At 42.0% G+C, this 14,904-nt stretch overlaps 1 protein-coding gene across 2 annotated transcripts in view; it reads right to left on the reverse strand.

Moving 5' to 3' along the window:
• MGT10 (magnesium (Mg) transporter 10) overlaps window positions 1–14,904 on the reverse strand; it is a 326,639-nt gene that overhangs the window by 256,785 nt on the left and 54,950 nt on the right. For both annotated transcript variants that reach the window (XM_089817707.1, XM_089817703.1), the window contains exon 3: window positions 4,067–4,137. In XM_089817707.1, coding sequence (XP_089673833.1) covers window positions 4,067–4,137 — 71 coding nt within the window. The remainder of the gene's footprint in view (window positions 1–4,066; window positions 4,138–14,904) is intronic.

The raw sequence follows: 14,904 nt of genomic DNA on the forward strand, positions 1-14,904 counted from the left end.
TATCGAGGAGACCTTTCATATGTTCACTATCACAAATTTCACCTAATTGGAGACCCTATCAATTAGTCAACTACTTGAAGAACACCTTTTTGTGCCAATTGATTGGCGATTAAATACAAGATGACAAGTACAAGGTGGTTGATGATATCATCTACTACAAAGATAGAATTTATTTGGTATCAAAGCCAACATTGGAGAAGATTTTGAGGAAAGTTCATGATTCACCCTTGGCAAGACACCTAAGGTACCTCAAGACCTATAGGAAAATTCAAGAGAAGTTCTCTTGGAAGGGCCTCAAAGATGATGTATTGCAATACATGAGGAAATGTTGCACTTGCCAATAGAATAAATTTGAGCATACCTTGCTCATAGGGTCACTTCAGCCTTTGCCAATACCCAATAAAAAATGAAAAACCATCTCAATGGACTTCATCACTAGACTTCCTAAGGTGCATGGGAAGGACTACATTTATGTTGTGGTGGATCATTTGACCGTATTTGCCCATTTCTTTGTCATTCCCATGGGATTTCAAGCAGCTCAAGAGGCTGAATTGTTTTTCTGATATTTATTCCACTTGTATGGCCTTCCATAAAACATAGCAAGCAACGAGGATAGTCGTTTCCTCAACACTTTTTAGATGGAACTTTTTCACTTGGCAAGTATGGAGTTGTCACTAAGTACGAGCTACCAACCACAAATGGATGATCAAACAAAGATTGTGAACATGTAGTCGGAGGGCTATCTGAGGAACTACGTTGTGACATAACCATAGATCCATTGGCTTCACTTAGGAGATCATAGTTACATCAATACCTACCACATGAAAATAGGTATGTCACCGTTCAAGGCACTTTATTGTTATGAGGCTTTGCCATTTGTGGATCTGGCATTAGGTGACAGTCGTGCACCAAGGGCCAAGGACTGGTTGCAACAGAGTTTCGATATCCTTCAGTCTCTCAAGAATAACCTACAACTTGCTCAGAATCAGCAGAAGATGTATGCCAATAGGCATAGTGTTGAGCGTAGTTTTAAAGTAGAATATTTTGTCTATCTTCAAATACAATCATTCAAATAGTCTTCCTTGAAGAAAAGTGGTGTCGAGAAGATGAAGCCTCACTCTATGGACCATACAAGGTGGTATGGAGAGTGGGAGAGGTTACCTACAAGTTCAAGCTTCCAAAAGGAAGTCGATTCAAAACATCTTTCATCTTCCATGCCTCAAGAAGGCAATCGGAGCAACATGTCACAATTTCCCAAAAACTCCCACCTATTGATGAAGAGGGAAAAATTGCATTGGAGCCCATAGAGATCATTGATGTCAGAACGAGGAAGCTAAGGTCACCCACCATCATGGAGCACCTAGTGCCCTAGAAGTTTCTATCGGTTGATGATACCATAGGGGAGAGCAAACATATCTTTGAGGATTCAATTTTTCAATTGCTTGAGGTAACCAACTCATTGGCTAGGAGGACTATAATGTTCCTGAAATTCAAATGACTCAATCAAATTGACTGATTAGGTTGTCCAAATTTATAGTGTCCTATGGATCCTTTAACTAGTTAATTTAATTATAGAATAAAAGAACTAAATTTCTAATGTTGGCATGCTTCTAGCCACTTCAAGAAACTTCCTAGAGCCCTTTATAAGATCGTGATTGGCATTGTAAGAAGTGATGGTGAAGTTTTATATTTCTTATGTTTTGTGATTCCAGTTTGAATTAAGTCTTCGCTGTTTTGGAGGTGCAAGATCCTCCCTGTTCTGGCATTCGCAATTTCAATGGGAATCACTCCTTGTTCTATTTTACCTATGGTCTAAATCTATAAAGTCTTCAATCGAAGACAAATATGATGTACTCTAAGTTGTTTTCTTATCATTCAAAATACAGATATCTAGTTCTTGGCCACTCAATGTTGATGGTGCATACTTTGTGTTGATAACTTATTCTTGTATATACAATAATATTATTGGCAGAGGAATTATCTACAATTGGATCCTTTATCGTGTTTCAATTGATGTACAAGCCTGTATTGTTGTAGAGAATGTTTAAAAGTGTACGGAAAAAACATACTACATAGGGAAAAGTCTCAATCACTACATGGGTACCTTGTATGGGTGACACCTACTTACCATACTGAAGCCTAATTATCATACCAGTACTTGTACGAGTGAAATATTATCATCAGTAGCCAAAGGATGTCAAGTGCCAAAGGTGTCGAAGAGATTTTCCCTTGGGTTCATTGTTGAGTATTTTCCCTCAAGTACACAACCATTGGGTATTTACCCTTGGGTACATTGTCATCGAATATTTACCCTCGGGTATTTTCCCTCAAGTACATTGACATCGGGCATTTGTCCTCAAGTACATCATCACCGGGTATTTGCCCTTGGGTAATTGCCCACAAGTATTTGCCATCAGGTTACTTCCATCTCTTAGTACATTACAATAACAACAGCTAAACCACTTTTGGAAAAATTTGGCAAATGGCACAGAAAATGCTACAAGTACTTATATCTCCATTTCCATTAGTGTTTCTACATTCAATATAAATGTTTTTAATTGTGTATATTTCGTTTGTTTTAGAGTAGAATAGTTTGGGCCATATTTCCTATATCGTACCTGTGGTGGGCTCCCTCTGGACTAGAATTTTCCAGAGTACCAACACAATCCACTACTAAAAAGCCATCTCTTTCATTTATCCACATTCCCAAAGTTTCTTTTGTTCCCCCCATTGCTGTTCCAATCTGATCCTCTAAGCCAGCCACCACATCTTAGTATTGAGAGGGATGTTGATCAGCCTTAACAGGAGGATAGATGTATGGAAGAAAAAGGATTTCTGTTGTGAGGCTATAAATATTTCATACATTGACAAATATATGGAATTGTATTTCATGTCTATGATTATTTTCTATGTAATGTATGTACATAGGATTACTTATAATTTTGCGTCATCTATGGTTACATTGGGAAGCCTGCACAGCTGACTCCAACAGGCACCTTTAATTTTCTCAATTCTATATGTTCATCTTATGTAATTGACCAATCTCTCTAATTCTCCAGGAATTCCATTGTTTATGTAATTCAAAGATATAGTAAATTAGAAAAAAATGTAATGAGATTGATGCCATTTTCAACATTATGTCTCATCTCTGACACTGTTTTGTCAATGTAAAATTTAAATGGTGCTCTGATGTGTTTTGAACATAATTTATATTGCTCATCATTTAGAGTGCTTGTTATTGACTGGTTGACTATACTCCAATGCATTACTACCAAGGCCTGGCCCTTTTTTAGCAAGAGAATCAGCTGCCTTGTTTAAAGTCTTGTAATATAGATATGCGATTTTAATAACACTTTCAGAAAGAGAAATTATCACTTCTAGTAGTCTAGAAAGTGTACAAATCTTATCAGATCCAATAATCATAGCATCAATGACGATGTAATCCCACCTCTAATTTTCATATCAATAGCATCAATGAGGTTGAGATCAATAGCAGCCTATTTTCATGTATTAAATTTTCTGTGTTCCCTACATTATTTGAGTTTGTACATAAATCGAAAGAAGATAAATTTGATACCTCCACATTAATGTCTCTTATTAGACCCCACCTCAGGCAGACTCAAGATTACTGATGAAGGCCCTGTCAAAGTTTAATTCACTATTTTACCATGAGAGGACAGCAATTTCCAGAAATTCTGAAGGCATTTTAGTTCGTAATCTTTTAGCACTGGATCCTAGAAACTATCAAGACTATGTTATATCCCTACTATGTGCTTCTGCTTTAACATGTTAAAAAGACAAGACAACTCTCTGAAAATCAAATAGAAATACTACCATGATTGACAGACCTGTAAACAATGTGAACTAGAAAAAATGAAAAATAATGAGCCAGTGTCATATAAAGGCAAATATTTGAAGTGCTAGATGTTGTTGTGAGCGAATTGCAGAAACCATTTTAATTTTATGTATAGAGTTTCTTTAGATCACTTTAGCAAGTACTCATTAGGTATAAAACAAAAAGAGAGTAAAGGAATCTATAGAGTCTTTTAGTTCCCAACTCCCTTACCAATATTGAAGGCGTGGAGTTGGTCACCCATAATGATGGATCTACACTACGAATATCTCGCAACCTTAAACCTGCCATTGAAAACAGCATTATTGTAGAGTGCTATTTAATGCTCTAAATAAAAGTGTATCTCATTGCATTCATCTTGGGCTGTAATGTTAAAGTAAATAAGTGCAATAGCCATCAATAACATTCACAAATTAAAGAATTAAGCAAATCTCTTTGGTGAGATTGAAGATAACACTAAAACAGATTTTCCGTCCTATTTCCATCAAGATTCAATGGTGGAAAAGAGAAGATTTTCCCAAAATTGATAACACTAGGTCTGATCCAGGGCTGTTTGCACAAAAACTCCTCTAACTCGTTCAAATATAAATGAAACTGCATCAAACCAAAAGCATTAGAAAGGTAGACTCTCTACTTTCATTTACAATTGGTTTCAAGTCCGTACTGTACCAAAGAAGTCCATACAACATAAAAGAACATTTAAATATGTGACAAAATTCAGAATTTTGGACTGTAACAAGGATTTCTTCTTCTCTGTTCCATCTCCAGCCCCAAATTCGCTTTTGGGTGGCATTTATATATATTTACATTCAGATCAACTGCCTCGACCAACCCATCAACCAATTATGCTTAACATGTACATCAACTTTTTTGCAATGTAACAACAGTGTGCAACTTTCTTAACCATTATTATTCCATTCATTGCCTAAGTAATGGACATTAAAGAAATGAAACTTATTATTGAATTTAATACTTTGTGTTTTCTTCATGCATCAACGTGTATACTTTCGTTTGTGACTTCAATGTGTATGCTTTGTGTATTCATGTATCAATGTCTCTTCTTCTTCTTGTTAGTGTGTATGCTCCATGTCTTCAACTTGTATACTTTGTGTCTTTACATATTCATGCACTTTAAGGATTGAGAAAGATAAATCTGAAACATACCATCACACAAATGGGACTTTGGCAAATGTGGTTCAAAACAAAATGACATAAGATCATCTTTAGGAAATGAGAAATACTTATCTTTAGTTAATTTACCAACTAATGAATAGTGTAATTGCTTGAGGACAGCAATTTTGAGAGGGCAGGATTGTGATACCTTCTCTAATAACGAAATTTAATATTAAATCACAATAGTTGATATCCCTATTTGTAATAAATAAATTATATAATTGCTTAAAAGAATATATGATATAATGACAAGTTGATTGTTGATAAGTAGGAGATATTTTCCACAGAAAGTCAAATTGTGATATTTCTATCAGGATTTAGTTGTGTAGTTTTTGAGTCAAACTAATTGACCCATGTTTCATTAGTAGTGATTCACATGAATCCATCTCTCATGAGAATAAATGGAACACTTAGCACTCATTGGATGATTAATTGAATAGTTGCATGAACATTATTGATTAATATTAAATAATTAAATAAACAATATCAATATGAATCAAGAACTAAATTAAATCAATTAATATTATTATTAATTGATTAATAAACAAATACAAACTAATAAACAAATATAAAAATGTTAATGTGTAGCTTCAGTCAGATTGAATTAATCTAGAGACAATTCTTATATGGTTAATGTTCAATCATCAATTAGACAAACCCTTGTGTGTCTACTTATATTTTTATTATTATATATATAGTCTAATTAATGATTGATTAGTTCATTACCAAAGAGACATGTCTCTTTCTATGCATATTTATATATCCTTCAAATCTGCATTTAGAACACAAAACAAATAAACAGTAGTGCTTAGTACATTTGTAGAGATCCTTTCACTTAACATGGTATCAGAGCTAGACTGTAAATGTAAGAAAGATTCATACCGAGGAAGCGAGTAACTACCTTACACACCAAAGAGTAGTCACAAAGCAATTACAAAGTAAATTGAACAATAAGGAATGGGAATAATATTCACAGTTAACACAGAACAGCGCTCTCTCAAGGAGAACATTATCATAATAAATACGTAGTCATCAGAAAGACAATGTGGATTCCAATAGTGATTGTAGTCGGCAGATTGTGTATTTTGTAGCTGACAGAGTGTTGTCATCGGTAAAGATTTTGTTGTCGATGGGCCGACGGGTAGATTAGGATTGTTTTGTAGCTGACGGACCTCTTCTGGAAGGTTCAACAGAAAGTATTTATGCCCCGTCTGGGATCATTGTAAATCATCTTATCGTATCACCAGTTATGTAATCTGTTGGCATATGCGAATAAAGGAGTACTACTGTTCGTATTCATTATCTGTGTGCATTTCTTAATTAACCTATGCGGTAAACATTTGGCGTCGTTGCCCTATGAACCTGGAAGGTGGGAGGAATGAAGATTAATGCCAAATCAGCTTAACAAGGAACACAATAAGGTCAAGGGAAAAGATGGAATCTGTACTACGCAAGAGAATTTAATTATGGCATAGCAAGCCGAATGCCGAAGGAGATTTCAAAAGATTGCCGACGGAAATTGGACCACGGAAGAATTGTTGGAGGAAACTCGGCAGCGGGTGGAATTGGTGGAAAAAGCACGGGAGGAGTTTTTGAATTTGTGTTTGCTAAGGAAAGAGAATCCAGACGGGAGAGCATCGACTCACACGGCTCGGAGTGCCAAGGGAGCACGAGCGTGGAGTGAACTCTTCGTCCGGGATACACTTCCGTGGGAGACAACTTCAGAAGATCCTTCTTCACCAAGGTTCGCAACTGTTGAGACCGCAGGAGAACAGTCCACCGTCGTAGGAGAGCAGACTGCAGGTGTGGGAGTGCAGATCACCAGTGTGGGAGTGCAATCCACCAGTGTGGGAGAACAGTCTGCTGGTGTGGGATTGCAGATCGCCGGTGTGGGAGTGCAAAGCCACGGTGTGGGAGTGAACAGCGCCAGTGTTGCAGGACCAAGCAACGCCTGTTTACAAAAACCAATTGTGATGCCGGGACCAAAAGAAAAATTGCCGAAATTCGATGGTGATGGTATGGCCGATCCCATTCGACATTGCAAAACATGTGAAATGATCTGGAGGGCAAATGGCATAACTGATGAAGACGATTGGATGAGACAATTTTCGGCAACGCTACGGGGTGTGGCAATTGACTAGTTTACTAGTACAGATCCGCAGAAGCTAGACAATTGGAATAACATTAAAAAGGAGTTTTTGGCGGAATTTCAACTGTTGTGCGATGATAATGAAATTGTTGGCGAGATCTTCAATACCAAGCAAGGGAAGAATGAAACTATCCGTGTCTACGCCAGTAAATTAAAAGATTTGATAAACAAAATGGAAAATAAGCTAGCGGATAAACTTCAAAAAAGGTGGTTCGTGGAAGGTCTACGCCCAAACCTGCGGAAGAAAATGAAAATTGTGCCGCCGTCGTCATGCACGGAAGCCTATAACAGAGCATTGAACCTCGAAAGTGAGCACAAGACAAAGAAGAAGAAGAAAACTAGCTCATCTGATTCGGATGATGATGAGCCTTCCGGAGAAGATAGCAACGACGATGAAGGCAGTAGCTAAAAGGTTCCCGCCCTACAAAAAGACATGATCCGTATGATGATGGAGTTTAAAAATATGCAAAAGGAGACGAAAGACAGTGAGTTGTGGTGCACGGAGTGTAAGACCGACGGTCATACTAAAGGATCCTGTCCAAAGAACCAATTCTGCGACATTTGTCAGATCATGGGCCATTCGACCAAAGAATGTCCCACTAACATGAAGACCAAAGGATCTCCGCAGGTACTTCTTACACAAGAGGCGTCCCCGTCAGGCAGTAGCAAAAATACCAATAATGTTGGTGCTACGTCGGGAGGATACAAGAATAATAGACGCGGGTAGAATAATAATAACAATGCAAACAATAACACTAACAATACCAACAGACGCCGAATCCAATATGATGCGAACGGACGGCCAATCGTACAATGCCGCACATGTAACTTGGGGCACTTTGCCCGAGAATGTCCAACTGCAAATACACCCCAACTATTATGCAGATGGTGTGGACCTGGCGACCATGACGATGCCAAATGTCCAAAATCCGGAGTCAACTTGATCACTGTTGAGACGGCTGAAGAAGAGGTGTTGGCAATCACACGAAGGCAAGCAAAAGAGTACCCGGACCCAACGGAGGAAAAGAGGAAATTTGCGGAAGCACGGGTGGAGATTGAAAAAGTATCGCAGGCGGAAATATCTCAGTTGAAGGACATCATCGGCATTTCGGCAAGAAATTCTGCAGAACAATACATAGTTCGGAAAATTTTGCAAACAAAGGTACCAGTCAAGATAAATGATTTGCTTCTCACGATGCCCCAGCTTCGATCTGCTCTCACAAATATTGCAGCAGCTCCAAGGATATCAGGAGAACAAGGTAGAGGGAAGGAAATTGATGCAGGCCAAGAAGACCAAATGTTGCTAGCCCTCACATCTGGCCGGCACCCCACAATTGTCAAGCTGGGGATCCTCGGACATGTTCTCACAGACACAATAGTCGACGGAGGGTCCGGCGTTAATGTCTTACCCGAGGAGACCTAGAAAAAGTTGGGGCAGCCGACATTGTGGCCCCCTACATTTCAGTTGCTCACAGCAAACCAGCACGTCATTAAACCTCTGGGCGTACTCATAGCACAGCCGATGACGATTGGCACACAGTCATTCCTGTTGGACTTTGTCGTCATCCCATTGAAGAGAAAAGGGTATGACGCTATCCTTGGCCGCAGATGGCTTATTCAAGCCAGAGTAAGACACGATTGGAAAAAGAACACCTTGTCACTCGAAAGTAAAGGCCGGAGATTTGTTATTGATCTGCACACTCAAATGGTCGGGGAAGAGGCCCTGTCATCAGATTCCAAGGGAGAGGAGGATGAAGGAAGACAACCTAAGGAACCAGATCGAGAGGGAATCCTGCGATTGGACGGAGGATCAACAGATGACGACTTGGATTCGGTCAACGGTCTCTACCACTGGCAAATAGAGGATTACAAACTATTCCAGAGTTGCAATGTACTAACTATTGAGGAAGGTCCGAGGGGGATGAATTTTCGAAGAAGTTACGGAGGTAAACGAGGGGGATGCACCATTGGATGTTACACTCGCCCATGCATTCAGTGAAGGGGAGACAATCAAGTATAATGAAGCTACACTACAAGCAATGAATTTGGGGGATGAAGCAGCACCGAAGAACATTCTGGTAGGAGATAATTGGGATCCGGTACTAAAAGCGGCAGCATTCAAGATATTCCTAGAATACAACGATGTATTTGCATGGACATACAAGGACTTGAGGGGAGTACTGGAGTTGTGTGTGCACCGCATTCCACTGATCGAAGGAGCAGTACTTGTACGGAAGAAAACCTACAGGATGAACAAGAACTACGCAACACGGGTCACGGAAGAAATCAACAAGATGTTGGAGGCCGAAATTATTTTCAAAGTGCAGACAAGTGAATGGGTGTCGCCTATAGTTATCTCACTGAAGAAAGACACCACCTAGATCCGAATATGCGTGGATTTCCGATGTCTCAATGCAGTCATGATCAAGTATCCCTTTCTAATTCTGTTCACCGACAGCATCCTGGAGGAGGTAGCGGGACATGAGATCTACTCATTTATGGATGATTTTTCCGGATACAATCAAATTTCAATCGCAGAGGAAGATAAGCTGAAGACGACATTTGTCGTAGAAGATGGGGTGTACGCCTATAATCGGATGTCGTTCGGTCTGTGCAACGCGCCGGCAACCTTCCAGGGGATTATACTGCACATCTTTGACAAGATGTCCGTGGGAAACTTCAAAGTGTTCCTCGACGATTGGTCAATATTCAGCGCGGAAGACAGACACCTGGCAGCACTCGGTGAATGTATGGAGAGATGCCGCAGGGCACGACTAGCGTTGAACCCCAAGAAGTGCAAATTCATGGTTCCGCAGGGAAGATTGCTCGGACACATTGTCTATAAGGAAGGATTGAAGACTGACCTAGACAAAGTGAGAGTCATCCTAGAAATGCAGCCATCTACTAATGTGACGGAGGTAAAGTCTTTTCTCGGACATATAGGCTATTACAGGAAATTTATCAAAAAATTTGCCAAGGTGTCATATCCGCTGGACAGGTTAACCTGTAAAGGAGAATCAGTCAGATGGGACAAGGAACAGGATGAGGCGTTTGAAGGGTTGAAAGTACGACTGGCTACTACACCCATCTTAGCATATCCAGACTGGAATAAGAAGTTTCATGTGCATGTTGATACCTCGAATTATGCGATCAGAGCAACCCTGGCACAGACGGGCAGCCACGGGTTAGATCATCCAATATACTTTGCCAGTCGATTGTTATCAAAAGCAAAGCAGAACTACAGTACGACCGAACGGGAAGCACTAGGAATGGTCTACGCCGTGCAAAAGTTCCATCATTACTTGCTTGCCACACCGTTCGAATTCTATGTTGATCACCAGGCTCTATTGTACATGATCAATAAACCTGTCATTCAAGGGAGAATCAGCAGATGGCTACTACTATTGCAGGAGTTTACTTTCAAAATCATTGTTCGGCCAGGGAAGAAACATGTCAACGCCGACCACTTGTCGCGGATCAAAACAAGGGAACCGGCAGAGGGGGTGAATGATGACTTTCCTGATGAACAGCTATTTTAGATTGGAGTACTGTCGAACTAGTATAGGAGTATTGGAGAATAGCTGTCAACAGGACAGTTTCCTAGTGAGATGCCAGCAAACAAAAGGCGCAAGTTGATAATCAAGAGCCGTACTTTTCAGTTGATCAACGGATTGCTCTACAAAATGGGACCGGATCATATTCTTCGGCAGTGCGTGTTAGAAGAAGAGATACCATGGGTGTTAAAAGAAACACATGAGGGTCCTGCGAGAGGACACATGGGACCCAACACCAGTGTGCGAAAGATATTACTTGCAAGACTCTAGTGGCCGACGGTGTACAATGACGTGCGAGAATGGGTCGTCGGATTTGACACTTGCAAACGGGCTGGGAAGCCGCTCAAGCAAGACTTCATGCCACTTAACCCCTCCCATGCACAAGAACTCTTTGAGCGGTGGGGATTGGATTTCCTTGGACCCCTAAAGGTGAGCAAGGCTAGGTGGTGCTGGTACATCATTGTCGCAACGAAGTACCTGACCAAGTGGGCGGAGGCATGCGCATTACCAGATAACTCGGTCGTGAGCACAGCGAAGTTTATCTATGAATAGATCATTACCAGGTATGGAATTCCATTACAGTTAACGAGTGATAGGGGAGGACATTTTGTTAATCATGTCATTCGACTGCTCACCACCCAATTCAAGATTTTTCATTCACTGTCGAGTCCATACTACCCGAGAGCAAACGGACGGACCGAGGCTACAAATAAAATCCTAGCATCAATCATCTACAAATCCTGCGTGGTTGAAGGTGCATATTGGGATGAAAACTTACCCGCCGCCCTTTGGGCTTACCGCACAGCGTACAAGGTGACGACAGGGCACACACCATTCCAATTAATGTTTGGACAGGAGGCAGTAGTACCAGCAAAATTCATAATTCTAAGCCTGCGAATTGCATTGGAAAACAAGCTAGGTGACGTTGAAAGCTTAACGGAGCAGTTGCATAATTTGAATAAGCTTGAGGAGAAGCAATTGTTGGCACAGTGGGCAACGGAAGTGACACAGAACAAACGCAAGGTCTAGCATGATAGACACCCGAAACTCAGCAAGTTTCAGCCAGGGCAATTGGTACTGAAGTATGATGGGCGGAATGAGATTAAGCAAAGGAAGTTCAAGGTCAGATGGATCGGACCATACTAGATCCGAGAAGTCGGCGGCAATGGAGCAATTCAACTGTCGACCTTGGATGGGCAAGAGGTGCCTCACTCAGTCAACAGATCCAAATTAAAAATATACCATGCCAGGAAAACTTTGCCGCCATCGCCATTGCAGAATGACAGGATGGCTTCTTCATCGTCATTGCAGAACGGCGACGCCCTGGGGCAAAATTGATGAACTGTATTTTGTAAGAAAATAAATAAATTTATTATTTTTTTTTTTTAAATGAAAAGAAAAGTTCTACAGATAGACTATCCGCGGACTGTGGCCCGTGGGCAGACTATCCGCGGAAGTCTTTTTCCGCGAGGTCTCCTTATATCTCTGTGGGTGAAGTGCTCGTGGGAAGTTCTTCCACGGTATTCCCTTGTTGTCTGCAGGCATGTTAGCATATGTTTCGGGAGTAGTTGATGTTCCCCACGGACTCTTTCTCCGTGGTCTTCCTTTGCTCCACGGACTATCTTCTTTCCCCGGGTGGTCTGTTCCCCACGTCAAAACTTCTCTTCCGCGGGTATCTTCTTCCGCCAGGCGCGTTCTGTGTCCCTTCTTTGGCAATTGCGATAGAATCGAAGCAGATGTGTGGAGGTCTCGTAGGGAGAGGAAGTGGTTGAGGATCGTGGGGGACGTGGCAATAGGTGACACAATAGCTGCTTCCCATCTTCATTTCTTGCAGTAGGAGATTCAGGTCCTGATCTGCCAACTCGGGGATGCAAGGGAGAAATAGCAACACTCATACAACGAGAAGGTCTTTTACTTCTGCTGCCACTCAGACTAGTTTTCATACAGCGATCACAGGGAGAGTAAGTCAAGACTCCTCTTTCACGGGTTGAATGCAAATGCCAGTTGTGATTGGACGAAATTTACCACCCCTTTAGGGCTGCAATTTAGGGTCTGCATTAATCCAAAGCAACTCAGAATGGGTTAAGACTCTTTAATGGACTGGATGAATGCAAGTTTTGCTACCAGATGTGAACCTGCTAAAAAATGACAAAGATTACAGGAATTGTTGGATCTCTCTTGTTCCTTGTAGCCTATGGGCGGTGTATTTCCTCCGGCTTCAAAAGCTACTGCGGCTAGTTTTTTTTTTTCTCTCCCATAATGGTTGGCCTGCATGCAAAAGGAGGAACCCTATAAGGAGAAATAAGTTGTTCTTGCATGGAATCGGCAAGCAAGTGGAAGTAGTGGAAGAGTCAACTAGCGGAAAATATGGAAAAGAATGCAAGGGTTTTGGCATTTGGGATCCGAGTTGCAAGGCCGTTGGGTTTCAATAACAAGAAACAGAAAGTCAGGGAGGAACTCATTCATCTCACTTCAGTTTGAGGGTCTCAAAGGCAACGAATACCGGAAGTGGTGGCAGGAGACCCCAGAGGCAGACCAGATTAAGCAAATTCTGATACGGGCACAAGTGCATTGGGCCATCCAGCTTCCAATTTTCTCCATCCGATTATTTGAATCAGTTTTGCGAACTATGATAAAGACATAGTCGGCACAGCAAAACAAGTACATTTATGTACAAAACACATCAGATGATGGTGTCCTTTAAATCAAGGGATTTCACTAGGGTTTTTGGCATCCCTGGCCCCGGTGGTAAGAAGGTGGAAATTAAGAACCGCAAGCTCTCTCAAGAAAGGAAGGAACATTGGATACGACTAGTGGGCCGCGATCTTTCACCCGAGGAGATGGATTTAGTGGTTAAGGGATCAAAATGTAGAGGGCTCCGCAGAGATTTCATTCGGGAGGGTCACTGGAGGTGCATTATGGATGTGATCAAGAGTAGGTTGACGGGTGCGACTCGGGCCTCAGATATTGCATTACCACAGGTTGTATTCATGAATGGTATCATTTAGGATACGGTGTATGATTAGGCTTCAATCCTTCTCGACAGGATGGAGGAATTCATGACGCTTCAGCACCGCACTTTCTTCATGCCATATCATGCGATTGGCTTGTTTCTGGAGGCAGCGGTTCATCAGATACCCATGGATGATTTTGAAGCACCACCTTGGGGGAAGTTGGCACAGGAAGAGCCTCCTATATTTTATTGGAGACATCTGGACACAAGTGGGACAACGGCAGGACAGAAAAAGGTTATTCGGGGATTGCAAGTAGCGCACGGGGACATTGACAACGGACGGGAGGAAACTTCAGAAAGCAACGGGACGGAGTATGAGGAAGAGAGTACTTCCGCGGAGGTTGGCAACGACCCAGCAGATAGTGAGCCCACATTTTTTACCCCGCCACAATTGTCAACTTTGACGCACTTGTCCACTTCCACGTCACACATTCCCCCTTTTGGTCAACACCATACACCGGTTGTGATGACTCCGCCGACCGTAGCAAATGTCCCTCCGGCAGTAGCAGAACACGTCCCACCGCCGACAGCTGTTGTTACACAAGCATCCCCTCCAGGAGAGACTTTTTTCGCGGCCATAGCAAATGTTGTTCCAATGGAGCCAGCCTCGCAAGAATTACCAGTGCCGGAGATTGAGCCCCAAGGTCGCTTGGAGGTGATTGATTGTGATGCAGTCGTCACCATTTCATCTTCCTTGTTAGCATCCGTCGAGCCAATATAGACAGTCCAGTTAACCCAGCCAGCATAGCAAGAGGAGAGCATGGAGTCCGCACAGGAACAGCCGGAGGTAATGGATAGAGCCAGTGCTTTCTTGAGACAGTAGTTCCGACTTACCCCTGTCGAGGTTGGTTCGTCCATCCAGTCCCCCAGGCACCTCGGTGTATCAACTACATGACCAGAGCTTCAGGAGGTGGGGGTGTCACAGGCCGTGGTTGCGCCGAGAGCACAGGAGGCCGCACCGGATGTGGGCATGCTCCCCGCAGATGAGGAACAAAATAGTGATGCCGAATGGACGATGGAGGGCTTTGCAAAGGAGGATTATGGGTCGAATGAGGACAGGTGCAGAGACTACCTCAGGGCTATGAAGGTTACGCTAAGGAAGGGACATGATGTGGCATTGCAAGCTATGACTCAACGGAGGGAGTGGCATTTGGTTCGAGCT

This window comes from Cupressus sempervirens, chromosome 1 (assembly GCF_028749045.1).
Source record: "Cupressus sempervirens isolate cs-2001-9-10 chromosome 1, ASM2874904v1, whole genome shotgun sequence".
Lineage (NCBI taxonomy): Eukaryota > Viridiplantae > Streptophyta > Pinopsida > Cupressales > Cupressaceae > Cupressus > Cupressus sempervirens.